The sequence below is a fragment of the Ammodytes marinus genome (genome assembly GCF_949987685.1).
Source record: "Ammodytes marinus genome assembly, chromosome: 20".
In the NCBI taxonomy this organism is placed as follows: domain Eukaryota; kingdom Metazoa; phylum Chordata; class Actinopteri; order Uranoscopiformes; family Ammodytidae; genus Ammodytes; species Ammodytes marinus.
The window spans coordinates 172426-192606 of NC_137224.1; the positions used below are offsets into that span (position 1 = coordinate 172426).

At 40.8% G+C, this 20181-nt stretch overlaps 1 protein-coding gene and 1 long non-coding RNA gene across 2 annotated transcripts in view; both read left to right on the forward strand.

Moving 5' to 3' along the window:
- Positions 1-20181, forward strand: part of LOC307266576 — a 239153-nt gene that overhangs the window by 87170 nt on the left and 131802 nt on the right. The window lies entirely within an intron of this gene.
- On the forward strand, positions 632-10066 carry LOC307267355 (stonustoxin subunit beta-like). Its single transcript, XM_080049668.1, has 4 exons — positions 632-4039; positions 4293-4392; positions 6372-7835; positions 7955-10066. Exons 2-4 carry the CDS (start codon positions 4302-4304, stop codon positions 8509-8511), a joined length of 2112 nt encoding a protein of 703 aa, XP_079905794.1. The 5' UTR covers positions 632-4039; positions 4293-4301; the 3' UTR covers positions 8512-10066.

The following is a 20181-nucleotide window of genomic DNA, read 5'->3' on the forward strand; positions in this document are numbered from 1 at the left end:
TAAAAAATATAATTCAGTGTCCTCTGGGATGGTGCTTTTTTTTCTTTTACGGGACATATTTCTCTTTAATATAATGAATGCATTTAAATGCAGAGAGGAACGAAGCAGAAGAACTCTTGTTGTCCAGCTATCTTTTTTTTCCACAGATGAGGGTGAAATAGGCTATAGACTACAGTATAGTGCATGGGCAACTGAGGGCAGCCCCATTTTCAATTGTTTTTAAATAAACTCAATACCGAGTGATAAGTTAACCTCGGATGAACTGATTAAATTAATAGGCTATTAACTATCCAGACCAAAAAAATGTATTCCTTTTTTTGTATGATAACTTACATTTGCATAATATGATGCTAATATCAAACACATGCCGTACTAAAAAAAAATTAAATAAAAAAATAAACATTTTTTTTCCTTCTCACTGGGCCCCCTTGTGGAAATGGGCCCTAGGCACGTGCCTAGAATACCTATGCCTAGATCCGGCCCTGGTCACGCCACCAAACTCAGAGACAGTTTAATGGTAAATGGACTCCACTTATATGGCCTAGCTTTTCCCTGGTATGTCACTGACCCAAAGTGCTTTACATTGTATTGTACACATTCACACACACATTCATACACTGACATCAGCAGCTACCACTCGGGGTGCAGGCTAACTATCGGGACCAATGCGGGGTTCAGTGTCTTGCTCATTCTCTGTGTTTCCCTGTGTGCAGTCTGCATAAGTGCTGGGTCATAGATTGGTCTCTATAGACCAGCGGTGTCCAAACTACGGCCTGCGAACCATTTTCAATTGGCCCGCAGCACATTCTTAAAATACAATGGAATATTGCCCTTCAGAAGCTGGAGACACAGTATTTCATTGAGAAAACACTCAAACTTCCTCAAGCCCAGATAGCATAGTGGTTAATGTAAATGACTAGTACTTGGGTGACCGTGGTTCGATCCTTAGTTGTGGCAAATGTTAAAGTGTGACTATTTTTTTAATGGAAATAGACCGTGATAATAATAAGCACAACTACTTAATACATCAGCAAATTAAAGTTGATAACATTTTCTAACAAAGTAAAACAGGTTTTTGGATTTTTCTGGAGGATTAAAACTAAAGTCAAGGCCAAGTCGTCAAGGAGCACAGTACAGCAGTACACAGCAGAGTGTTGCTTAATAATCAAACTTGCCGTGTCTTGCCTTGCCTCTCCTCTTGCCACATGCAGCATACACTACAGGCTCTCATTCTCTGTTTCCCTGTGTGCAGTCTGCAGAAGTGCTGGGTCATATATTGGTCTCTATAGACCAGCGGTGTCCAAACTACGGCCTGTGGGTGAACCATTTTTAATTGGCCCGCAGCATATTATTAAAATACAATGGAATATGGCCCTTCAGAAGCTGGGGATGCAATATTTAATTGAGAAAAAACTTGAAGTTCCTCATGCCCAGATAGCATAGTGGTTAATGTAAATGACTATTACATGGGCGACCGTGGTTCAAATCTCATTTGTGGCAAATGTTAAAATGTGACTTTTTTTTCAGTGGAAATACGCCGTGATACTAATAAACTACTTAATACATTCAGTAAATTAAAGTTGATAACATTTTCTAACAAAGTAGAACAGGTTTTTTGGATTTTTTTGGAGGATTAAAACTAAAGTCGAGGCCAAGTCGTAAAGGAGCACAGTACAGCGGTACACAGCACAGTGTTGCTTAATAATCAAACTTGCCGTGTCTTGTCTTGCCCCGCCTCTTGCCACATGCAGCATACACTGCAGGCTCTCATTCTCTGTGTTTCCCTGTGTGCAGTCTGCAGAAGTGCTGGGTCATAGATTGGTCTTCATAAACCAGCGGTGTCCAAACTACGGTTAATGATAACAATTTTTAATTGGCACAAATAGAATAAATAAGCTGGAGATGCAATATTTAAGAGCGGAAAATCTCAATCTTTCTCAGGCTGAGATAGCATAGTGGTGATATAGAGCTACTGCTCTAAAAGAGACAGTGTATGACATAGGCCACGCCCATCTTGGGGGAAAACGTTGAACACCGTTCCATTCACTTTGTATTGAAGGAGACCTGTATTATGCAAACAAACTTTATAAAAACTTAATAAAACGTCTATTTAACAAAACAACGTTACTTTCTTTAAAGCTACGACTCTTGTCTGTCTATACGAGCTATTTTTGTGAAAAAATATTAAGCAAATTTCAATATTGAGGTGTTTTTGTCCCGTCTGACCTGGCAGAAAACAGCGCCCTCTCTATTGTGGCCAATGTGTGAGAAACTGGAATTACACCTCAGAGACATGGTCAGAGCAGAGGAGATGCACTTTGAGGGTGAGTTCATAATCAGAGTGTCACAACCGGTCACAAAACGCCTTAAAGCTGTTGTGTGTTGAGCTGCACACCCAGCAGAAGTTATCCAAATAAAAAATGTGTTAGAACGGTTTGTAAATCTGTTACAAATCAAAAGGTAGATAGGACGAGAGGAGGCCAGAATCAGTAGCCTACATGTCAAAAGTGGAGGAAAACTTTGAGACCCCGACACTAAAGACACTTATAGGTGTAGTAGAGGTCTTTGGGTATGTGGCGGGGACTCAGGTCCATTCATGGGAAGAGACTTTGGGCTGGGTACCGTTTGCTGCGGGTCTAAATGAGTCCTGTTTGTCATCAATCACTGAGACAGTGTAATACAGAGTATTTTTAACAGTGAAACATATTTGCATTTAGAACTTTAGAATTTTTGCACAGATTAGACAAGATTCAAACAAATTCCCTACATTGTAGGTGAGACAAGTTTGATTATAAAGCAACACTGTGCTGTGTACTGTGCTCCTTGATGACTTGGCCGTGACTTTAGATTTAATCCTCGTAACAATTAATAAACCTTTCTATATGACCTGAGGGGTCTGTACGTTTCATAACATACTCATCGATCAGGGATGCATTTGGGTCAGGGACCAAAAGTGCTTAATAAAGGGTAAATACGATTTAAAAAATTACAAAAAAAGAGAGTGGTTCGATCCCCCGCTTCCCTGCCACATGTCAAAGTGTCTCTGGGCAAGACACTGAACCCTACATTGCTCCGGATAGTTAGCCTGCACCCCGAGTGGTAGCCGCTGATATCAGTGTATGAATGTGTGTGTGAATGTGTACAATACAATGTAAAGCACTTTGGCTCTGTGAAATACCAGGGAAAAGCTAGGCCATATGAGTTGAGTCCATTTACCATTAAACTGTCCCTGAGTTTGGTAGCGTGAGACTGGATGCTGAGGAACGGTTTGCTTGAGGGGAGGAGAGGGAAGGAAAGGTGAGGCAAATTTAATTAAAACACACCTTTCGGCTCCAACTTGTGTTGTTGACAATCTTGGCCTTGACTTTGGTTTTGATCCTGGGAACACTGATGAACTGAGCGGTGTATCAAATGTATTTGGGTCTGGGATGCGTCCAGAAATGCTGAAAGCTTTGGGTGTGGAGGGGCTGAGTGATACGCCTCACTGAATCAGCACAACTTTGAGTGATCGGCCGCACTGTATTGGCACACATTTGGTTTTAATTGTGGGAACACTTCACCTCCACAGGTACTGCTCCAGGGCAATCTGATTTCCCACAAAACTTCGACACAAACTTGTATTGAGGTTTCGCAATAATCCCTCATTATCAACCCCACTTCAAATATCCCGAACTATCCCTTTTAAGACAAGATGAGGCAAGTTTAATTAATAAAACACCCTTCTGCTCCTATTGGTCTCTGATTCACAATTTGGCTTTGAGTTTGGTTTTGATCGTGGGAACGCTGCACCTCCACAGGTACTCCTTCAAGGCCCATCCCATCCATTTCTCACAAAACTTTGACGAAACTTCTATTGAGATTTCGCAATAATTATTCATTATCGACATACGTATGTCTTGGGCGGAGCAAGTGGGAGAGCAGTTAGCTGAAAGGATATAAATAATCTGGCAGAATCGCAGAGTATCAGACTTACTGCTCCGGTTGGAAGTCAAGACACCTCTGAATCAAGCTGATCAGCTGATCTACACAACTTCACCAGGTGAGGAAACACTTGGATGGACAGAGATGGGGTGAAACTTTAACAGAATTATAGAAAGACTTTAACTGAACACTAGTCTGCATTCAACTTTTACTATCAGATTAGTATACAGGTTTTCTTTTATCTTTGTTGTCTAAGTTTGTTTTGTGTGTGGGAAGAGTTGATTTACAGTGTTGTGAACTCACACCACTCTACTTAACTTTAAGGTAAGAACATAAGACTGTGTAGTCACTTTGTTTACATTTATCAACAGGTTTGAAAAATGGACACACGTAACTTGAAGATTCCTGCCCTGGGTCGAACATTCACCCTGGGAATGCTCTATGATGCTCGGAAAGATGCACTGATCCCAGGTAAGCATTTACTTTGACTAAATATGACTTAAAATCATTCTAAATACACTCACCGGCCACTTTATAAGGGACACTTGTTAAATTGCTTGTAAAAATAAAAAGCTAATCAACCATCACATGGCAGCAACTAAATGCATTTAGGCATGTAGACGTGGTCAATACAACATGCTGAAGTTCAAACCAAGCATCAGAATGGGGAAGAAAGGGGGTTTAATTGTCTTTGAACAAGGCATGGTTGATAGTGCATGGCAGGATGGAGCCATGCTTTCATGTTGTTTATGCCAAATTCTGACCCTACCATTGAACTTCACAAATGAAATCGGGACTCATCAGATCAGGCAAGATTTTACCAGTGTTCTATTGTACAATTCTTTGAGCCTGTGCAAATTGTAGCCTCAGTTTCCTGTTCTTAGCTGACAAGAGTGGCTCCCGGTGGGGTCTTCTGCTGCTGTAGCCCATCTGCTTCAAGGTTGGTTGTGTTGTGCGTTTAGAAATGGTATTCTGCATACCCTGGTTCTAACGAGTGGCATTTGAGTTACTGTTCAGTTCAAAGTTTTATTTGTCTCATGATTGCAAAAATGTTGCCTTTCTATCATCTCTAACCAGTCTGAACATCCTCCTCTGACCTCAACAAGGCATTTTCGCCTACGCAAATGCCGGTCACTGGATATTCTTTATTTTAGGGCCATTCTCTCTAAACCTTAGAGATGGTTGTGAGTTAAAATTCCAGTAAATCAGCAGTTTCTGAAATAATCAGACCAGCCCGTCTGGCACCATCAGCATTGCCATGTTCAAAGTTACTTAATCCCCCTTTCTTCCCCATTCTGTTGTTCGGTTTTAACCTCAATAAGTTGTCCTGTTCAGGTCTACATGCCTAAATGCATTGAGTTGCTGCCATGTGAATGGCTGATAAGTTAAATGTGTTAACAAGAAATTGAACCGCTGTACCTAATAAAGTGGCCGGTGAGTGTACATCTGCCTGTCACAGCTCTGCTTACAGGAAGTCTGAAGCCATTGCATAACGCAGTAACACCGTTTAACTACAATGTAGTTGTGGCCATTTCTCGGTAAAACATTTTAGGTGTGCATGATATATTTAGCCAATATACAGTATCATCCTGTGATAAATACGAACATTTGGTTTAATTATTTTTGCAGAATTTCACCAGGCAAGATTTTCCTGCAAAACCTGAATGGGAATTGGCTCTAAAAAAATCTAAAATTTTTGTTCATCCCATCACATATTGATCACAGGGTAGCTGTGGATTAATCATGATTAATTCTACCATTCGAAATATGCTCAAAAAAATTAGAATTCTCTCTCTATATTGTTGTAGGAACGGAAAGATAAACGACAGCAGATGGATACATACATTTAAAATATATTTTTGTATTCATGGGGGATCTAAATGATGGTGTGAATACTGAAAATAAATAAATAAATATACAACGAGAACATAGGCCTACCACACCATAATACAATGTGGCTGTCTCTTTGCTATGTCTTGTTGCTTTGTTCTACACCGGAATCAATTAATTTTTTCATCCCATATGTGAATGATAATAATGAAAAATATTTTTTTCTATCCTCCATTGGAGGTTCGAAAATTGTAGTATTAATGGATATCAATGGGCCCGAAATGGGCAGAAAGAGAAAATTAGGATGGGGCTGGATTACACAGTGCATGACACTGTTAATATACGAGTCGAAGTTGAAATTCAAAATTGGTTAAAAAAAGCCTTAGATAGGTATGATGCCATTTGCATGAACACAGCCTCAACAGTTGTAAAAAGGAAACCCAAATTGCTCAGAATGTCTCTTTTGAAGCATATTGAAAGCTGTTGAGGGAACTGCTTGCAAAATAATAATCTGCAACATGTGGATATATAAATGTTTATGTCTTGGCTTTTTGTGACTTTACATTAACAACATTTGTTCTGTGCCTAATCATGCGACCGGTGTTTTCCCATTTCTGTAGGTTTGACATTGTGGGATGTTAAAACTCTACAAGACAAGATAACCGTTAGCCCTCACCAGAACAGTGTTTTTCAAATAGCAAAATCCGACTCCACTGATTCCAAGTCCTCCCTGCTGGATGTTAATGCTTCTCTGAAGGCCAGTTTCCTGGGTGGACTGGTTGAAGTTGGAGGATCTGCCAAGTATCTGAATGATAAGAAGAAATCCCACAACCAGAGCAGGGTGACATGTCAGTACAAAGCTACCACCAACTTCAAACAGTTGTTAGTGTCTAACCTTAAAGCAGAGGAAGCCGAACAGTTGAATCTCATTAAGCAGGGCTCTGCAACACATGTAGTCACAGGCATCAAATATGGGGCAAGTGCTGTGTTTGTGTTTGACAGTGAGAAGTTAGAGTCCAGCAGCGTTCAGGAGATTGGTGGGAGCATGGAAGCCGTGATAAAGAAGATCCCCTCATTTAGTATTGAGGGGCAGGTTGACATCAAGCTGAGTGATGCAGAAAAAGCTCTGACTGATAAATTCTCCTGCAAATTCTTTGGAGACTTCATTCTTGAGAGCAACCCTGCAACGTTTGTAGATGCAGTGAAGACCTATGCAGAACTTCCAAAGTTGCTGGGTAAAGATCGAGAGAACAGTGTTCCAATGGAGGTTTGGCTGATGCCACTGACGCATTTTGAACCAGGAGCTGCTGAGGTGAAAAAAGAGATCAGCACAGGGTTACTGTGGAAAGTTGAAAATGCTTTAGAAGGTTTGACCAAAACAAAAATGAGATGCAACGATATTCTGGATGAAGAAGTGGTGGAGAACTGTCCACATATTAAAGAAGAGCTGAACAGATTCAAAAAATTGTGTGGTGACTACGAATATAACCTCAAGAAGACCATCGCAAAGACACTGCCCTCCATCCGTGCAGGTACAGAAGATGAGAGCTCAATAAAAAAGTTCCTTGAAGACGGAGACAAGTCGCCATTCAGTCATGACAAACTAAGTGAGTGGATGGATCATAAGGAGAGAGAAATCAATGTCATCAGGTCCTGTGTAGATATCATGGAGGGAATAAAGATCGCCAAAAATCAGTCAGAGTTGGACAGAGAGGTTCTTGCTTCAGGTGCAGAAAATGCTCTGTGCTTTGTTTTCACTTACCTGGAGGGGGGCAACCCCTGCCTTGGTGTGATGGCCAAATACTTGGATTCATCTGAAGTCGAACATTACAATGAAGACCTGTGGTACGACTCAGATGAAGTGATAAAGAAAATAAGAGAAAAAGCCAAAGGATTTGAAGACCTTGCCAAAGCTCTGAAGAACAACAAACGATTCCGTTTCCTCGTAGCATCCCTTCCAAATGACAAGTACAAAGGAGCAACCATCTACCAATACAAGAACGGCGGACTGATCACTCAGGACTTTTCAAAGCCTGACCTCCCTAAAGTGGAGGATATCACAGACAGAAGTGATTTGATCTGGTGTAAGTATTTTACCATTTGTTTTATAGTCACATCGACACTGTACCTTTTAATTTACCCCAGAAACATTTTTGAGCATAACAATGGCTATAACACATTTTTGTTTTGTTCTTTCCATCAGATGCCTGTAATCTGAACCTGGACCCGAACACTGCAAACAACTACCTCCATCTGTCTGAGGGAAACAAAATGGCAACATGTGGACCATGGCAGTCAGATCTCCCTGATAACACAGAAAGGTTTGATGAAAACCCTCAGGTGTTGTGCAAAGAGGGCTTGAAGGGGCAACATTACTGGGAGGTTGAGATGAGTTCTGGTTCTGGCCAATCTATTCATGTGTCTGTTGCATACAAGGGAGTTGGAAGAAAGGGAACTAGTTGGGAGAGTGAACTTGGAACTAATACCAAATCCTGGAGTTTAGGCAAAACATATAAAAGTGTTCCATTTCAAATTTTAGTCAAAGCATACCATATTGATTGTGTGTGGAGCACCCCTACTGACCTCACCAGAGTTGGGGTGTATCTGGACTGGCCTGCTGGCACTCTGTCCTTCTACACGGTCTCTGCCAACACACTGAGTCACCTCTACACCTTCCACACCACATTCACTGAGCCTCTTTACCCAGGCTTCTATGTGCGTTACCAAGGCAATTATGCCCACCTGAATCTGGCTGGGTAAAAGCAATCAGACTGACTTGATCTGTTGATGGGGATATTTGTTCATATTTAAAGTTTAAACTACACCATCCCAGCTTAGCTTGAACATGCCCCCTTGACAAATTCAAAAAATACATTCGAACTCAGAGGAACCAGTGGTGTGGAGGGTGTGTTTAAGTGACTAAACTGTCATTTTCAGTTTTTCACTTCATGTTGATTTTATGCACATAATTCCTTTTAAACTGATTGTGCTTCAGAACTTTAAACATATAAGGTTTAAACTTTCATTACTTGGTATAATTGGCGTGGCAACACATCTTGTTGATTTCATACATCCTGCTTCCCAAACTGGCTTCACATTGAGTTTGAACTTTCAATAGTTGGTTTTTGGGGCGACTGTGGCTCAGGTGGTTAAGCGGGTTGGCCAATGATCCAAGGGTTGGCGGTTCGATCCCCGCCCGGTCATCTGTGTCATTGTTGTTGTGTCCTTGGGCAAGACGCTTCACCCACCTTGCCTTGTATGATTGCTGTATGTTTGAGGTGGTGGTCGGAGGGGCCGTTGGCGCTGAATGGCAGCCACGCTTCCGTCAGTCTGCCCCAGGGCAGCTGTGGCTACTCTCGTAGTTTACCACCACTGGTATGACTGTGTGTGAACGAATTGAACCAGGAACCCTGTAAAGCGTCTTTGAGTGCCTAGGCAATAAAGCGCTATATAAAACCTATTAATTATTATTAATCACAGACAATTATTTACTTGCAACGTTCTACTCAAATTCCTGATAGTTAAAGGTTAAGAGCCTATATTATACTTTTGCTGTTTCAACACTAGTATGTTGAAATAGTTAATCATAGCCCATGCATGAGAGTTGTTTTGTTGAATTCATAGTGTTGTTTGGGGATTGAGTGTTGTTAAGGGGATTTTTGTTTTATTTAGAATGTAATCATTTTATTCTGTGTGGTATTTTCAAAACAGTTATCCTAATACAATATAAGAATAATATTTGTGTTTCTATTTTCAGTCTGTACCTTAACCCTGACCTAGGGTTCAGTTAATGTCTTATGCATGACTAAGTAATCATTTACTGTTCTGAGGAGATAATTGTTATTAACACCATTGTTTGAGATATTGATAGTCTTGCTTAGTCAACACTAGTATGTTGAAATAGGTAATCATAACCCATGCATAAGAGTTGTTTTGCATAACTTGTTTTGTTGAATGTATCATGTTGATTGGCTGTTAGGGGGATTTTATGGTTTATTGAGAATTTGATCATTTTATTCTGTGTGGTATTGTGGGGTTTAAAAACGGCTATCTTAATACAATATAAGAATAATCATTGTGTTTTTATTTTCAGTCTGTACCTTAACCCTGACCCAGGATTCAGTTAATGACGTATTAATGACTAAATAATCATTCACTGTTCTGAGGAGAGAATTGCTGTTAACAACATTGTTTGAGATGTAAAGCAAAATGCTGATGTTTATAGAACTGACTCAATGTCAGATTCCTATGAGACTGTAACACCTGTTGGATATGTGAACTCTCTTCTATGGCAGAATATTCAATAACATTGAGTGACCTGAGTTTAAGAGTGTGTACTTCTTGTTATTTCCTTTAGATTCAGAAATTTAACCAAAGGTTACAAGACAATAATTTATGACATGTTAGTATCTCTAAATGCAAAAATTACTTAAAGAGGACCTATTATACTACTTTTCTGGTCTTAATTTCTTGTTTTACACTGCTATAGAGCAACCTGACATGAATCACATCACAAAAAACTATGTAGATTTTCGGGAAGCTCTTTCTCTTATTTTGGCGATCCAGCACGTCCTGTCAACACTCGAGTGTGTGTGCTTCGGCAATCTCCGCTCCCTCCGCCTGTGATCGGCCATCTCCGCTCCCCTCCCCCCCCCCCCCCCCCCTCCTGCAAACCCCACTCCGTTGTGATTGGTTACCTTCCTTCCGGAACACTTTCAGTGGCGGGAAGCGCGAGCATGGACCTATAAGGGCGCGAGGCAGACGCGAACAGGGAAGTGACAGCATTACCATACATGGAAACATCCACGTGGTGACTTCACAAAGTTACATGCGACGTCACAAAGTTACGGAAGGGTAGACCGCTTTGAACACGTGACTTCTCGACTGGCTAGAATAGTGTTTAGTGCTCTGCACAGACACGCCAGACGGTCAGCAGGGAATACGTCGAAATGCATGTAAGTCATTATTTGATCATTTAGTATGGTTAAGCATGACTATAAATCATCATAACAACGTTTATAGGTCATAAAAGTCAAAAAGCATCATAGGTCCGCTTTAAATGACATAACTTAAATCCTCAAAAGACATTATGTAGCTTTCCAATAGCAAATAACACAGAGACAAAGATATATTTGTAAAACTGCCTCATGGATTTTAAGAAGAAGAAAATACTCAATTGTCTACCTGTTGTATGTAAGAGGCAGAAATGTGTCTTTGGCTAACGTGCAAAACCCCACATATTAACACATTTATGTAAAAAACACAATAGAATAATTCTACTGCCTAGTTTAACGGCCTTGGAGTGCCTTGCTGTTGACACTTAAACCATGATACAGGGTTAACATTAAGTATTATCGATCTATGGACTTTGTTTGAAGTGCATTTTGCTGACCTTAGATTTCCTTAGCGTTCGGAGCAGGAATAATCTTTGTTTCACTGTGTTGTTAATTAATTCCTCATGGTTAGTGATTGATATGTCTGGGAAATTCCCCAGGTATGTAAAACAGCTCACTTCCTCCACCTCTTGGCCACTCACCATAAGTGATTTTAATAAGTTGTTATTGCTGCCAGCACACATTGCATTTGTTTATGTGATGTTCAATGAAAAAAAGATGGCTATCATAACCCCTATTAACAAGGTATTTTACATAGTTTTATATGTGTTTAATGATTGGGCATCAGTAAGGCGTGTCACTGAAGCCACGTTATCTGCATCATTTACTGGTCTAAGGTAATCCATATTGCACGCGATTTCGTTGTTTATGTAAGGGATAAAGTATAGCGAACGGGTCACTTGCTAGAAATAAAGACCGACAATCTGAACTCCTGTTCAGCTTGAAGGTCTTTATTTCTAGCAAGTGACCCGTTCGCTATACTTTATCCCGCTTATTACATGGCTACTACAAAAAATAAAGCAATTAATTTTAGCAACATGTTGTTTTTATGGTTTTAACAGCCAAAAACAGTCCGCTACACGGTCGGAACTCACTCGGTAGCAACGGTAACTATCAAGCTGCGGCAAACCTAGAAGAGTTTAACAAAAAACAACTCGTTTCCCTAGCAACCCTGAGACCTTGTCTAATAACTGGAATAGTCATTGCAAACCCACTAGGTTCTTATGTAATGAAAACGTAGTTTAATACACCAGTAAATAGGAACGACCAAGGATACGACCTAGTAACGGGGGAATAGTCTGCTCGCCCCGCTAGACTGTCTGCTTCAGCTGACCGGAGGCTCCGGCTCAGCTGTTAGCTAGAGCTACTGTTTTGCTAACACAACTCAAGACTCGCACACTGTACAAATAATAATTGTAATCGGCCAATATGTTTAATAAGAGCTCCATCTAGCTAACAAGCATTATCCCCCAACATAAATAACACAATTCACGGAGAAAATGACTGCGGAACAGTTACATTGCGGGCTGCAGCCTGAAGTTACTGTCTAACTGTCAATATGCGGCCAAACGTAGGCTACTCACGTCGTGTTGACTGGAGTCCTGTCGGACATTAACCATGACTCCTGTGTTCCCTGCTCTCCTGATACATGCAAAGTCATGTTGAAAAAGTATTCCATTGTTTTCTGAACGAGTAGTAGCCCTGTTTGTGGACGTCTATCCATCAAAACTATGACGTAGGTCCTTAGCAACGGTCATTATACCCTTGACAGCGGTCCGTCTTGCTGGAAATAACAGACCTGTAGAATGCTGTGATTTACATAGGATTCTCAAAGTGCCATGTAATAAACTAAAATAAACAATTGGGGATAGTGTGCATCATTGGTGAAACCTTTTGTTCAAAATAAGACTTTATTATACTTTATATGAAATTCTATTATATACCACAATTTCTGCTCTAAATTTATTGTGATACAGTTTCGGTTTGTTTAATCAATTTGAATTAAAAACAACAGTATGAAATGCAAAACAATGATCATTTAGGTATTTTTGTATTTTTCTTAAATATCTATTGAGTATTGTAGTTTAAACATAGCTTGGTGTGTCACAAGAGGGAGGCAGGCAGCCATCTTGAATATGGTTAATGAGAGAAATCTACCTCCAGCAATGCACTGATGATCCACTAGAGAGCAGTGAAGATCGTTCTTTAAGTCTCAGGGTGTATTCACACATGCCGTGTTTAGTTCGGTTGAAACGAACTCAGATGCACTTCTGCCTTCGGTGCGCATCTTTCAGGCAGGTGTGAATACAGCAATCGCACTCGGGTGCGGACCAAACAAACGCTTCGAGACCCAGCTGAAGAGGTAGTCTCGATGCGTTTCCAAACGCACTCTGCTGCAGTTCGTTTGTGGTGTGAATTTGTTCGGACTCGATCCGACCCAAATGCAGGAGGCACTGTGCCTTTTCTTTCTTTTCTTTTTTAATAAATAGCCGTCAGCTTCACATTATGGGAAAGTGTTGTTGTCACCATTATTAGGAAGATTAGTTGTGGTTTGACCGGGAGCCCAGAACAATATAAATGCTGAATGTGTTCAGCGATCAGATGAAGGAGAGGGGAGCGTCTCTCGCACAGTGCCAACAGGTTCACGCTGCGCAAGAAGTGTGTGTTTTTATTTTGCTTCCCATGTACGGGACCGTCAATACTATCCCCGTGTCAGTTTGGAGCTGAACTGCGCCGACCCAGCTGATACACAGCTTAATCAGCTGAGTGTCAGCTTGAGCCTATTCTTCTCGCGTGACGCGCATTCAGCACCAAAAATACAGTAAAAATGATGTTTCACATCGTAGGCTACAAGCCACATAACGTGGCATTGACATAAGGAGCCACATTATGACCATATGAAACAACAATAATTTGATGTTTTTCCTCTTTATTTATAGGTTAGATGTAGGCCCTTTTATTATTTTTAACCCCATATTATATCAATGATATATATTTCGCAGTTTAAACTTCGTACTTCCTGTTTCTCTCCACCCCAGAATGTCTGTCCAATGAATGAATGACCTCAGATCACGTGTGGTTTTGCTTCGTAATGCTGGTTCACTTGCAAAAGGGGCAATATGAAAGTGGACCACACCAAACAAAAAAAATCAAAACTCTATTTGGTCTGGACCAAAGCAAGTGCACTAGCGGACTTTCCCAGTGTGAATACACCCTCAGTGTTCTTCTCTAACCAACAACACCTCAAACTCTACCACCTGTATGTGTCCTACGAGTGTATGATCACAATATCAAAAAACACCTAATTATACAGGCTAAAACCGCAATTTCCTTCACAGTAAGTAAAATGTATTGTAATTAAAAGATTTGTCTATTGAATACATTGAAGCCTATCAGCTAAATCTCTCATTTGTTCCACGTAAATGCTGTGGTCCTTTGGAAGGTTTTTATAGCTCACAGATGAGAAGAAATACATACTATAAATTTTGTTTGGCTTATACTTTTTTCACTAATTAATTATCCTGAGGTTGTCGTTTCATTCTATACAATTCAACTCGATCATTTGAATTTGCTTCATATCATGTTACAGTTGTAATATTGGGTTTATATAATAATCAATCATTTTACAAATTGTTTGAATTATTATTAAATTCCTGGACTAAAGCTCTGTCTGTAAAATATATTCTGTTACTGTTGTATCTTATAGACACCACCTGTCTTGCAGTTTATTTAAATAGTGAAAATGTATCTAAGTATTTATTCAATAACAATGGTGTCGTCATATTCAGGCCTTTTATCAGTTACTGAAAGTCTGAGGTGAGGTGTGATCACAGTGCATAGCTGTAATTGTGACACTGTGAAAAAACGTCTGCTTTTCCATTCAAACACTAATTATTATTAAACCTCATAGATTTCATATTGTGCTATTTTTCAGGTTCAGATTTTCATTTTGTGACTAGAAACTGTTTTCATGGTGTAGTGTCCTCCAATAATCCTTTTTTATGTCTCACTCTGGCATTGCTGTATTTAGTCTCATAGCCTCTCTGCAAATATGTTCTGTTTAGAGCCTAAACACAACTCTCTTTAAGACCGCCTGTCTGCCCTCTGTCCCCGTCTGCCCTCTGCCTGGTCTGCTCTGATTGGCCAGGTTCCCTCATAGTAACCAGGTAGCAACAGGCACCGCCCCCTAGCTTCAGGTTACACTGAGCGGACTGCAGTGCGATTATTAAAGTGGGGGGGAGGTGGCTTCTCCCGTCCTGACGTCAGAAATTCTGAGTATATTGGGGAGGTTTATAGAAAGGGGGAGGGAGAGAAAAGGAGAGAGTTTTCTTTTTTTGGCAGTCTCTGGACAATTGGGGTTCAGGCACGCCCCTTTTTCATATCATGCATTAACCTATCATTCACATATTATACAACGTTGTCAATGTGTTCGAAATTAAGTGCAAATCATTGTTTTCTGTTTCTCCTTTAAAATAAGATTTAATAATAACTTGAGAACTGCCTAACACAAAACAGAGGATGACACTGATTTGGAGACAATTTCTTCATACTGTACTGATAGCACACACTATAATGAGTTGCCGCCCTTTTCTTCAGAGGGAGTTAACAGCGGTTTTTAAGATAGGATGGGCTTTGGATGGGTACCAGTGTGGAGGTGCAGCTTTCCCACGAACAAAACCAAACTCAAAGCCAAGTTGTGAATCAGAGACCAATAGGAGCACAAGGGTGTTTTTTTTTAAAACTGTAGGTGCAGTGTTCCCACAATTAAAACCAAACGTGAATACAAGCTTTCAGCATTTCTGGACGGATCCCAGACCCAAATACATTTGATACACCGCTCAGTTCATCAGTGTTCCCAGGATCAAAACCAAAGTCAAGGCCAAGAATGTCAACAACACAAGTTGAAGCCAAAAGGTGTGTTTTAATTAAATTTGCCTCGCCTTTCTTGTGTCACGCCCAGGCCCGGATTAAGAAGAAAGAGTACACTAGGCATACCGCATTTTTTCGGGCCCCCTCCAGACGGATACTTCACGATTTGGTGAAAAACTATACATTTGAACTGCCACAAGAGTACTATGCTCATTCATTTGTTTAGGAGTTGTGCGTTTGTAAACGGGAGTAAAGAGAAACGTAACCGAGTGTGCGAGTTCACGTCTGTTCGTGAGCTCACTGCAGGAGCATTTCTGTAAGGTGCGTGCAGAGTCCAGTGTGGGAGCAATTTTTCCAACTGGATGAAAAACAGTGCAGTGCAATGCTTTATTCAGCATAAAGTTAAAACGCTCGTGCAAGCCTGATCTAACACAAAAGCCTTGCGTGAGCGAAGCAGCGATTCACCTGGTGAAACCTGGCGTGGAACTCTGTGGTGGGTAACGGCGAAATTCACAGTGAGACATCGCCGGTCTGAGACGCCGCACAGAAAAACTCTGTTTTGACGACTAAAATTATAACCGGGGAGCAGAGCCGGCCCAAGCCTTCATGGGGCCCGAAGCCGAATTTGAATAGGGCCCCCCTCTCCAATGTTATCGTGGCAAAATGAATGACTATTGTTAAATGTCATTCACACACCCAGTTCATCCCTAGTGCCTCCAATGTCCAGCTTAGTGAAAATAGTAGCCAGCCGTGATCCTGACTTTCCTAGGGGGGTCCGGGGGTATGCCCCCCCGGGAGATTTTTTGTTACCTTTTTAAAGTGAAATGCATGAATTTGGTGCACTTTGAGAGGGAAATTAAGAGGCTAAATCTGAGGAATTTTGTGTGAACAAATAATTTGGAGATACTGGCTCGAATGAAGTAGAAATAAAAGCTATCGAAGAAAGACATGGATTTTCCATAAAGATATTAATATAGAAAAAATATAATATATAAATAAAATAAAAAATATAATTCAGTGTCCTCTGGGATGGTGCTTTTTTTTCTTTTACGGGACATATTTCTCTTTAATATTATGAATGCATTTAAATGCAGAGAGGAACGAAGCAGAAGAACTCTTGTTGTCCAGCTATCTTTTTTTTCCACAGATGAGGGTGAAATAGGCTATAGACTACAGTATACACAGTGCATGGGCAACTGAGGGCAGCCCCATTTTCAATTGTTTTTAAATAAACTCAATACCGAGTGATAAGTTAACCTCGGATGAACTGATTAAATTAATAGGCTATTAACTATCCAGACCAAAAAAATGTATTCCTTTTTTTGTATGATAACTTACATTTGCATAATATGATGCTAATATCAAACACATACCGTACTAAAAAAAAATTAAATAAAAAAATAAACATTTTTTTTCCTTCTCACTGGGCCCCCTTGTGGAAATGGGCCCTAGGCACGTGCCTAGAATACCTATGCCTAGATCCGGCCCTGGTCACGCCACCAAACTCAGAGACAGTTTAATGGTAAATGGACTCCACTTATATGGCCTAGCTTTTCCCTGGTATGTCACTGACCCAAAGTGCTTTACATTGTGTTGTACACATTCACACACACATTCATACACTGACATCAGCAGCTACCACTCGGGGTGCAGGCTAACTATCGGGACCAATGCGGGGTTCAGTGTCTTGCTCATTCTCTGTGTTTCCCTGTGTGCAGTCTGCATAAGTGCTGGGTCATAGATTGGTCTCTATAGACCAGCGGTGTCCAAACTACGGCCTGCGAACCATTTTCAATTGGCCCGCAGCACATTCTTAAAATACAATGGAATATTGCCCTTCAGAAGCTGGAGACACAGTATTTCATTGAGAAAAAACTCAAACTTCCTCAAGCCCAGATAGCATAGTGGTTAATGTAAATGACTAGTACTTGGGTGACCGTGGTTCGATCCTTAGTTGTGGCAAATGTTAAAGTGTGACTATTTTTTTAATGGAAATAGACCGTGATAATAATAAGCACAACTACTTAATACATTCAGTAAATTAAAGTTGATAACATTTTCTAACAAAGTAGAACAGGTTTTTGGATTTTTTTGGAGGATTAAAACTACAGTCGAGGCCAAGTCGTCAAGGAGCACAGTACAGCAGTACACAGCACAGTGTTGCTTAATAATCAAACTTGCCGTGTCTTGCCTTGCCCCGCCTCTTGCCACATGCAGCATACTCTGCAGGCTCTCATTCTCTGTGTTTCCCTGTGTGCAGTCTGCAGAAGTGCTGGGTCATAGATTGATCTCTATAGATCAGCGGTGTCCAAACTACGGTTAATGCGTGCCAAGGGTGAACCATTTTCAATTGGCCGGCAGCACATTCTAAAAATAGAATTGAATACGACCCTTAAGTCCAAAAAACTAAAAGAAGCAGGAGACACAGTACTTAATCTAGGAAAAGTTTGTGATTTCTAATGCCCAGATAGTGTAGTGGTTAATGTAATTGACTAAAGTTTTGGAAATCGGGGTTCAAATCTCATTCATTGCGAACATTTCATCATTATAATTTTTTTCACAGTGGAAATACACCGTGAGATTAAAAAGCCCAACTACTTGATAAATGCAGTAAATTAAAGTTAATAACATCTTCTAACAAACATTAGTTGATGTGTCAACAAGCCCATTAACTTATTGCATAACAAGCTTGAAATATAGCCTATCCTTCTCTTTTCACACAATTCAAGAGATGAGAATGTTACGAAACATCCAGACCCCTCAGGACAATTTATTCATACTGTTCTGACTGCTGAGAGCACACTTCAATAAGATGCCGCCTTTTTCCAGAGGGAGTTTAAGATTGGTTGTGTTCACAGCGTTTTTTTTAAGATAGGATGGGCCTTGGAGGAGTACCAGTGGAGATGCAGTGTTCCCACGATCAAAACCAAACATGAGCATTATACAGTGCGGCGTATCACCCAGCCCCTCCACACCCAAAGCTTTCAGCATTTCTGGACGGATCCCAGACCCAAACACATTTGATACACCGCTCAGTTCATCAGTGTTCCCAGGATCAAAACCAAAGTCAAGGCCAAGATTGTCAACAAGACAAGTTGGAGCCAAAAGGTGTTTTTTAATTAAATTTGCCTCACCTTTCTTTCCCTCTCCTCCCCTCAGGCAAACAGTTCCGCAGCATCCAAGTTCACGCCACCAAACTCAGGGACAGTTTAATAGTAAATAGACTCCATTTATACAGCGCTTTTCCCTGGTATGTCACTGACCCAACGTGCTTTACATTGTATTGTACACATTCACACACACATTCATACACTGACATCAGCAGCTACCACTCGGGGTGCAGGCTAACTATCAGGAGACAATTAGGGTTCAGTGTCTCTTTGCCCAAGGACACTTCGACATGTGGCGGGGAAGTGGGGGTACTTAAATCACTGCATAGGCTTTCCGTGTTGATTTTTTTTGTAATTTTCTAAATCATATTTCTCCTTTATTAAGCACTATTTGGTCCCTGACCGAAATACATCTCTGATCGTTGAGTATGTTATGAAACGTACAGACCCCTCAGGTCATATAGAACAGGTTTTTAATTGTTCTGAGGATTAAAACTAAAGTTGAGGCCAAGTCGTCTAGGAGCACAAGACAGCAGTACACAGCACAGAGTTGCTTAATAATCAAACTTGCCGTGTCTTGCTTTGCCCCGCCTCTTGCCACATGCAGCATACACTGCAGGCTCTCAATAGCCTCGTTTGAGATGTCGCCGTCTTGCTAAGACCTGCGCAATTATGACGCTTGGCTTGCTGAGCGCACAGCATTTTTGTTGTGCGCTCAGCAAGACGTGTGTCATAGTTGCGCAGGTCTGAGCAAGACGGCTCCAAGTCGAACGAGGCTATTCTCTGTTTCCCTGTGTGCAGTCTGCAGAAGTGCTGGGTCATAGATTGGTCTCTATAGACCTGTGGTGTCCAAACTACGGCCCAAGGGCGAACCAATTTCAATTGGCCCGCAGCACATTCTATAAATACAATGGAATATGGCCCTCAGTTAAAAAAATTAGTTGGAGAAGCAGTATTTAATCCAGAAAAAACAAAAATGTTCCCATGCTCAGATGGCGAAGTGGTTTATGCCATTGACTAGGATGCAGGAGTCCAGGGTTCAAATTCCAGTCATTGCATTTATAATAATTTTACATTTTTCCACAGTGGAAATACGCTGTGATATTAATAAGCCCAACTACTGAATGATTCAGTAAATTAAAGTTGACATAACATTATTTGATGTGTCAACAAGCCCATGAATCTATTGCATAACAAGCTTGACATACTGTATAGCGTATCCTTTATACAGGTCTGTGAAGGGGGGGTCACCAGCCTGATTTAGGAAGCAATCTGAGGCTGCTGTTTTGAAAATCAATTACCAACCATTTTTGTAACAAAATGAATGAAAATAAATGGAAAGCTGTGATTTTTTTTTCTCTCTCTTTAAAGTCTAAAGTCGAGGCCAAGTCGTCAAGGAGCACAGTACAGCAGTACACAGCACAGTGTTGCTTAATAATCAAACTTGCCTTGTCTTGCCTTGCCCCGCTTCTTGCCACATGCAGCATACACTGCAGGCTCTCATTCTCTGTGTTTCCCTGTGTGCAGTCTGCAGAAGTGCCGGTACAATACAAACT

Bases quoted from the DNA above. Each gene is read 5' to 3' on its own strand.
- LOC307267355 (XM_080049668.1), top strand. From the start codon at position 4,302: ATGGACACACGTAACTTGAAGATTCCTGCCCTGGGTCGAACATTCACC. The intron at 4,393-6,371 runs GTAAGCATTTAC...CCATTTCTGTAG, and splicing joins GAAAGATGCACTGATCCCAG to GTTTGACATTGTGGGATGTT. The intron at 7,836-7,954 runs GTAAGTATTTTA...TCTTTCCATCAG, and splicing joins CAGAAGTGATTTGATCTGGT to ATGCCTGTAATCTGAACCTG.